Below are 8,776 nucleotides of genomic sequence, written 5' to 3'. Positions count from 1 at the left end.
TCAAGGCTTTCTTTGCCCACCAGCGGGAGCGTTCCCGGCGGCCAATTATTACACAATTAAAAGCATCCGCTCGCTCAATAGTGCATGACAATATCAGTTCCTATAGCACCTATAGGACCCAAAGCAACACCAGCACGATATACTAACTCTTAACACCACTTAAGTAGCACTTAACAGCTGATGTGTGCATACAATGGAATATTATATTATATATTAATATATATGTATAGGCTAAAAGGTGTTGCAGGTTGTGGCATGGCAGAGGCTTTCTTTAAATGCTAGTGTTATTTCCAGAGTTATGTCTTTCTATTTATAAGTAATCAGAAATGTAAACAGATTTATGTCAAATAATACAAACCTAGAAACCAGTTTTAAATAATGTAAAGGAATATTACAATTGTAAAGGAAAACATGCTCTTTCTATTGCTTTCTGAAATTGCACAACTGCTGTAGGTCTAGAAGAACATTATGACAAGAAATAGTGAAAGCCAATACATCTCCTACAACTGCTAACAACTCAGAACTCACCAGATAAGTTGTTCTCCTCAGGTTCACTTCTCCTTGTAGTTTTACTGTAGTCAGGACTCCTCGAACAGTTAGGCAGTGTGTTCCTCTAAACTGCGTGTTTGTCTTTGAATGTAAAGCAGTAAAGGGTTTTGAAAAATCTGACGAGGATAATTAGAACAGAGGTGCTAGCAGACTCCGCACTTCACTCTCACATTCTGTAGTTATCCCTGGTAGCCTCCCAGTCTGCAGTCTGACTAACATTAAATGTATAGCACTGAGTAACTGATACTGTTGACATTAAATACACCTTTAATATATTGATTCATATTTGAGGTTTCGTAGGTAGGTCAGTAATATCTGATATAATGTAGACCTATATAGAATTTCATGGAATGTACAGAAAATGATTATTAAAGTTGTTGTTCTGCATTCCAAAAGCTGCGGATAAATTTTTGTATGTAGTTATTTTTTTTGGCAAGTCTGCATTGAATGTAACATGGCGCAGCGGTTGTATTCTTCTTAAAGAATAGGGGTCCATAAAAGTCTTCCTCTGTGCATACTTGAGTAAGTCCTCCTATGTGTATACTTGAAACACAAATTAAAGAGGCCCGTTTTTTTTTTTGCCAGATGTGTGAGTGTTTTCTTTTTTTAAGATATGGATGGATGATCAAATTAGGGATGATATAATGTAATTTCAATTAGCATGATGTGGTTGTCAGAAGACAGCACTTTGATAACTATCTTACTAAAACAACATGCTGTTGGAATTTGTTCACATAATTCAAACAAAAAAAAAATCACATTTCAAATTGTTCACTAAAATTTTGATTTATTTTTACATCACTGGAAAAAAAATATATATATTTGATTCTTTTCTACAGAAGTTTAGGAAAGAAAAAAATAACAAATACAACAAAGCTTAGGAAAATGTAAACAATCAAACAAACAAACAAATAGACCAAAAAGGAAACATCAAACCCAAACCCATCCTCAAACTCATCCCGACTCTCCAGTCCCAAAGCCCTCAACAGCACTTGGCACCAGAGGGTCAGAGATAGCCTCTTATACCTGGGCACATGTACAGCCAGTGCTAGGCACCACAGGGTCAGGGATAGCCTCTGATACCTGGCCACATGTACACAGCCTGTTGCCTCCAGCACTAGGCAGAGTCAGCGATAACCTAGAGACAGCCATAGTGCAAAGTCACACCATCTTCTCCCAGTCCATCTGTTCTGCATGTTCACAGGGCCTTGCAAAGTGTTTTTGCCCTACCTGGAGTTTTAAAAGTAACAACCCCCCACCCCCACCCCCCACCCATTTCCTATCATGTGATCTAGGCTGTTGTTTTAACTCCAAACGTCACAGCTTGGTGCCAAGTTAAGTGCCAAGTTCATTAGTTTGATGGAGTGAGTGACTGTCATGGTGGAAAGCGGTCTCTGTGGTGAGTAAACCTCAAGAGACATGCTAGCGACAGACGCTAGCACCTCCCTGCTAGCACAAGTGTGTGGAACTGTGCTGCTCACAGTGCAGGCTACACAACTGTGCAACATTTAGTCTTTGGGGTTGAGGTCTTTTCTGTAGCCTGTGGTGAGGTCTGTGGGGGGCAGTTCCAGAAGTGCAACTGGTGAAGAGTTAAAGATAAACCAGAGGATGTGTGGCCTTGGCTCTCATTTTGTCTCAACACAAAGCAAGGTGCTGACAGACAGGCTAGATGGTTGTGTGTGTTTGTGTGTGTGTGTGTGTGTGTGTGTGTGTGTGTGTGTCTGCTGTGCGTATACAACTGAATAGGCACTGAGCTGAGCTTTTATTAAGACAGGTTAGTCTTCTAGGTGAAAGTGTGGCAGTGTGGCGGTCCAGTGTTGTGTGGTGGAGAGGGTGCAGGAGTGGTAAGAAAGGTCTGTGTGTGTGTGTGTGTGTGTGTGTGTGTGTGTGTGTGTGTGTGTGTGTGTGTGTGTGTGTGTGTGTGTTGTGTGGAGAGTGTGCAGTAGTGGTAAGAAAGGTGTCTGTCTGTCTGTTGTACAAGTGTAAAATGGCAGAAGTTAGTTGCTCATTATAGATTTGAGTTTTGTTTCTTTTTTTTAGCCTCTTTGTCTGGTGTCAACTCAAAATCGGCGGGTTTCCAACATGAAATGTTGCTATGGAGACACGATGCCTCTGAGTCTGTTTCCAGGGGAACCGCCTCTAGTTGCTCTGGTTGGACTCTTCAGACCCCCCAGTTTCCTGGAATGACAAGAGTGACATCATTACGTTAAAATAGCACGATTTTAAAACACGTCTCGGTCAAATTAGTTTGCGTGGCTCTTTCCTTGTCGCTGTATGCATGCAGCTGATGTCTTACCATGGGCTCCTGTGCCTTACAGGCGGCTGCGTGTTTCTGATACGAAGCTATTACGGCGTCTCTCCTGTAGGAAAAAAGAAGATATTTCAGCTTCGATGTTTTATTTCGATTTTCGATTTTTATTTCGATGTTTTATTTATATATTTATTTCTTGTTCTCCTCATTCTGTCCTGTTTTGTTTCTAGTGTAACTGTAGTGCAGCACTGGCATCCATCCTTACTTGCTTGTGACACCGCCCCCTTCTGGAAGCCCAGGGATATATTCTGCAGTCAGGAACTTTATGACATAGAGCAGGTCAGGGTCCTCATTTCTGGACTGCAGGAGCTGGATAGCCTCTGCTCAGATAAGGAAACAAATAAACTTTTACATACAAAGAAAAGGCCGTCATTTTTATTTTAAAGACTGTTTGTTGTTAGGAACTGACCTCCCACTTTAACATCAATGACTTGCTCCAACTCCGCCTCACGCTGCAATGCCTCTTGTGTCACCTGGGGGGCGCCGGGGAGGCTGATGATAATGATGCTCATGTTATCCAGACTGCCCTGTAGAGGGAGACAAAGAGAGGACAGCCATATTTAACATGTCCTGTTATGTTGTGTCCTATTTCAGGTTTCCGTCACATTAACAGTGTATGTAATGTTTACTTACTGCTCTTACTGATTATCAAGACTGTTCCAGATTGTCAAGACATTACAATAGTTAAAAAAAACATTGTTATAATAATGTCATGTCTTTTTCAAAAGAGAAAATTAAGTTGGTGTGTCACAGTAGAATACCAACATTCTGTTACCATATATCGTTGCGTCATTATATCTTGAGACAATTTTAAAATCTAGGGTTAAAACTGGGATCTTATTTTCATATTTATGATGGCCACATTGTGAGTGCATTAGCATACGCACCTGTATAAAACAGAAACGGATCACAGGTATATGTTGTGCTATGGCGTGCCAAAGATATAGGACTATGGCAACCTCATTGCCATTAATAGATATGAATTAGTCCCTTGGAAGGTGGTTGGTAAGATTGTTTACCTTCTACAGGCTACATGCAGTTACACGCACATATTTAATCCTTAGTCTCTCACCCTCTCTCTCTCTCTCTCTCTCTCTCTCTCTTCCTCTCTCTTCCTCTCTCTCTCTGTCTCTCTCGCTCTCATTATCCACCTATTTACAGGACAGGCAATCCTAGTCACCTGGAACATATTGGCAGTACATAGATCAACCCTCATAAGCTCTTGAGATGCGATGAAGGAGCTCAGTTACATAATGCCGTGTCATGCAAGGTCCCAAATGCGTCCCAAAACAATCATTATATTATTTGTTGTTGTTATTTGTTGTTATATTTGATCATTTAACACATGTCTCCTATGTGTGGATAGCAATAAAGTGAACGCCTGATAAAAACACGGTACAGTATACTGGACTAAGTGCAGCAGCTCACCTCCAGTTGGGTTCAGTTAAGTTGACCAATAATATCACTTAGCGAACCTTGCCTGACTCCTAACAGTGTCCCCTTCTGACCTGCCTCTTGTCATGGTCTTGGCAGTAAAGTAACTTTAAACTAAGTATTCAGTTCAGTTATACTGAACATTTAGTTCAGTATGAACCTTTAACATTTGAACATTTAGTTCGGTATGAACCTTTAACGTTTGAACATTTGGTTCGGTATACGTTTGAACTAAATATATGGGCTGAGTATCTCATCTTCACATAGTTTGTTTGAGTTCTGGAAATAGGACTGGTTGTTATGCTGGCATTACATATCGCATCAGGTTAACTGATCAGTCCCCCATCTGAGGGTCTGGCTTTGCCCATTACAGGGTTGTTGAGAAGCCCTAACAGTGGCCTCTCTGTGGCATACTGCTATCGTAGCCCGACCTATTATCCCGCACGACCTATTATCCCGCAAGCGCTGGTGCACGTTACTTAATATTGATTTCGGTGTCATCCAGGATCGCAGATTTCGGAAAACTTAAGTCCCTGCCCAAAAAGAGTATTTAAATTAGCTTTGTAGCAAAAATGGCACATATACAGCGTATTGAAGTGTATAAGATAGTGTTGTAATACTGCGTGTACAAACCAGCCTGATACAAATAGTAGAATTTTGATTTTGCGACGTTCGGTGTAAATTATTTTTCTTGTTGAGCTTGATTCCCAACGGCATTTTACATCAATGCGGGATAATAGGTCGTCGCCAAGTTTGTTGCCATTTCGCGACTGTACAAAACAAATCGGAAAATACGTTAAGAAATGTTCCTGCTGAGAGTCAAACAAGACTTCGTGCATGTTCTACACACCTGTCACTTCTGAAATATGTAAGGTTGATTCATTAAACCATATTTATATTGATAAAAACATATTTGTTAAGCGGATTTTTTGGTGGCCCGCGGGATAATAGGTCGCATTACTATAGAATAAATTGGGACTCTGGGATTAAGTCGTGGGTCTGGCGCAGCAAAGCATGGCGTCGTATCCGTTTCCACACTGACCTTGTAGAGGCAGAGGTCGAGGACCTGGGTGCAGACCTCCCTGAGGTCATCGCACACCTCCAAGCGTGAGCGCACGAAGGCGCAGAGGTCCTCATTGCTCATGGCGTCCCACACGCCGTCGCAGGCCACCACCAGGAACTCGTCGTCCTCGGAGCGCTCCAGCTCGTACACCTCGGGCTCCGGCGACACCAGCTGCTCCGTCTGCGCGCGCCACTCCACCTCCTTGAAGCCGAAGTCGCCGAGGGCGCGCGAGACGGCCAGCGAGCCGTTGACGCGGGACAGCGTGACGGAGCCGCCGGCGTTCTGGATGCGCTCGCGCTCGCGGGGGTTGTTCGGCTTGTGGTCCTCGGTGTAGAAGTGCACGCCGCCCTTGCGGCACAGGAAGGCCCGGGAGTCGCCGCAGTTGATGAAGTACAGGTGGTGCGGTGAGATCATCACCGCGTTCGCCGTGGAGCCGCTGTGGTCCCAGTTGTCGCGGCGCGCCATCTCGTGCATGTGCTTGTCGATGGCCAGGAAGCCCTCGCAGATCCCCTCCTTCACCTTCTCGGGGTCCTCCTCCGTCTTAATGCCCCCTAGTGGTCAGTAGGGGAAACAGTCAACAAGGACTCAGGCCCAGATCGCTTGGATCCACTGTGATCTACTAGACTAGAGTACTAGAGTATGGTGTACTGTGCAGTGGGGAGTTTACCAGTCGGGGTCCTCCTCCGTCTTAATGCCCCCTAGTGGTCAGTAGGGGAAACAGTCAGCCAGAACTCAGGCCCAGATCAGGAAATGGTTTTGCTTGGATCCACTGTGATCTACTAGATCCATGCTAGAGTATTGTGTACTGTGCAGTGGGGAGTCTTACAATACTGACATCTCTTAACTTGTGGACTCCGAATTGAGATTTCAGTGCAAGTATCATCAAGATACGTTTCCATAAAATTCCTCAATTTGAATTATGTTCAAAATGTCTGTGCACACACCAACCAAGTTTAATTGCTTTAAATATAGCTCATTACAATACTCCTTTCTTCACCTTTTGTTTTGGAGTGGCAAGACTGGAGCATTGTATCAGGTAATTGAAAGGGGGATTAAATGGCCCTCAGCACTAGTATTAAAGAGCACATGGAGAGTTTGGGGTGACCTTAGAGGACACACACACACAACAACACACACACACACACACACACAGACACACACACACACACACACACACACACAGGTGACCTTAGATGTCTCCCGCTGCACAGTGTGGTCACGGCCATCGGCTTTACTGTCGTCTTTGTTCTTTATGACCTTTGTTTTTGTTTTTGTTTGTGTTTGCTCCCTGTCCACTCCCATGCACAGTTACTCCCCACAGACCCCACAACGCCACCGTTGTCTCCCATGATTGTACACTTTTCATTGTCCTCAGTATGTCCAGGACATCAGGACATCTTTAACCATTCAATAAGTTACAGCCATTTACAGTCATTCAGCTTTTTTGCAAAATATTCGATTAGAAAGAGGAGCTATTAAGTTTGCTCACTTTCTTCTGAAGAAGGCCACTAATGGGCATCTTTGATATAAAGCTGGAAATATCTAAAAGCTAATAAATAGCTATATAGAAGCTGGCATATCTCAATATCTACTCAATATCTTTTAGCAGTTAAAAAATCTATATGGAAAATTACTTTTCAACATTTGTCCTCTACCTAAGCCTGCAAGCAATGACTGATTAATTCTGTATCATCTCGTGCTATTCATGCTACCCACGGTGTTCCTGCAGGTGTAATGAGATTAGCGTGGGTGCAGGGCTAGTCATGCTACCCGCGGTGTTCCTGCAGCTGTAATGAGATTAGCGTGGGCCTAGCGTGGCACGGCACGGCACATACCTGTGGTCATGATGTGCCGCAGCAGGTTTGCGGCGCAGTACTGCGCCGTGGAGGTGCCAGCGTGCCCGTCGAACACGGCGAAGTAGCCCCACTCCTCCAGCTCTCCCTGCAGCTCGGGCATGCAAGAGTGGGCGTCCTCCATCTGTGCCCGCCACCCCTGCATGTTCGCCATGGCGTAGTTCAGCCCCCACTTGGAGCCACCCTCCTCTGTGTGCTTGGCCAGTAGGGGGCGGTCTAAGTAAGGGCTGGGCATGGAGTCCTCGTCGTCGTTGTTGAGGTCGTCCTCGGCGCCGCTTTCCCGCGGGTACCCGCCGGCGGTGACGCCCGCTCGGAAGAAGAAGGTGACCATGCGCTCCGTCTTCCCGGCCAGCTGGCGGATGAAGGACGGCACCTCGACGGCGCTCGCCCGCCGAGCCGTCCGCATCACGCCTCGGAAGCGGCGCTCGAGCTTGCGTGCGGCTCTCCTGCTCCTGCTGCGGGTTCTCCTGCTGCCCCTGATGGGGTCGAGCCTCTGGCCGAGGGGACTGGTGCTCCTCCTCTGCTGCCTCCTGTGGCTGCGCTGGTCAGTCCTGGTTAGGTCCAGCTCTCCAGCGGCTGCAGCACGGGGGAACAAACTCACCCGGGCACGGAAGATAACGAGAAAGACAAGGAACCCAGAGAGAGAGGCTACTACGACTCACCAGGAGCTCCTGGGGGTGCTATCTGAAAGACCTGCTCTGCCCTTACACACACTTCATTTTTTGCATCTCCATTGTGGGTGCTGAGCAGTCCTGCGAGGCTCGGAGCGGTCGTCCCTGTGGCTGGTGGCTGAATCACAGGTGTTGGTTGTGTTTGCTAACTGACTGACTGACTGACTGGCAGTGTTGCGGATTGGTTGCCCTGGGCTTACCTGTCATTCCCTCGCCAGCGCTGAGATTGGTCAGTTCAGCAGAGGTGTTATTTCTGTCCGCTTGTCCTAAGACACACGTCTGCCCTCCCTCCCTCTTCTTTCTCTTCTCTCTCTCCCTGCCTCTCTCTCTCTCCCTCTCCCTGCCTCTCTCTCCTCTCTCTCTCTCTCTCTCTTTCCCTGCCTCTCTCTCTTCTCTCTCTCCCTGCCTCTCTCTCTTCTCTCTCTCTCTCCCTATCCCTGCCTCTCTCTCTCTCTCTCCCTGCCTCTCTCTCTCTCTCTCTCTCTCCCAGCCTTTCTCTTCTCTCTCTCTCTCCCTCTCCCTGCCTCTCTATCTTCTCTCTCTCTCTCTTCTTCTCTCTCTCTCCCAGCCTTTCTATCTTCTCTCTCTGTCCCCCCCCCCCCCCCCCCCCTCTGAAACACTAGTCAATAATCCCTGCCGGTAGTGAGAAACAGGGGATTACTTCAGTGACCACCTCGCTGTGCTCTGAGTCTGTGTGAGTGGCTCATAATGCAGCGCAGAGGAAGAGCCCATAAGTGGTTTGGAGCAGGAGAGAGAGAGAGAGAGAGAGAGACAGAGAGAGAGACAGAGAGAGAGAGAGAGTGTGAGAGAGAGAGAGAGTGTTTGTGTGTGTGTGTGTGTGTGTGTGTGTGTGTGTGTGTGTGTGTGTGTGTGTGTGTGTGTGTGTGTGTGTGTG

At 46.3% G+C, this 8,776-nt stretch overlaps 1 protein-coding gene across 1 annotated transcript; it reads right to left on the bottom strand.

Moving 5' to 3' along the window:
* Nucleotides 1-2,688: 2,688 nt before the first annotated feature.
* ppm1na (protein phosphatase, Mg2+/Mn2+ dependent, 1Na (putative)) lies at nt 2,689-7,616 on the bottom strand (the record flags this gene model as incomplete). Its single annotated transcript, XM_080845297.1, has 6 exons — nt 2,689-2,727; nt 2,846-2,909; nt 3,066-3,180; nt 3,270-3,387; nt 5,337-5,908; nt 7,193-7,616. The coding sequence occupies 6 exons, from the start codon at nt 7,614-7,616 to the stop codon at nt 2,689-2,691; spliced, it is 1,332 nt and encodes a 443-aa protein (XP_080701423.1).
* Nucleotides 7,617-8,776: the final 1,160 nt, after the last annotated feature.

Source organism: Sprattus sprattus, assembly GCF_963457725.1.
Source record: "Sprattus sprattus genome assembly, chromosome: 9".
Taxonomy (NCBI): Eukaryota; Metazoa; Chordata; class Actinopteri; order Clupeiformes; family Clupeidae; genus Sprattus; species Sprattus sprattus.
Note: the sequence above shows the minus strand (reverse complement) of the source record. Positions and strands in the feature narration are given on the sequence as shown.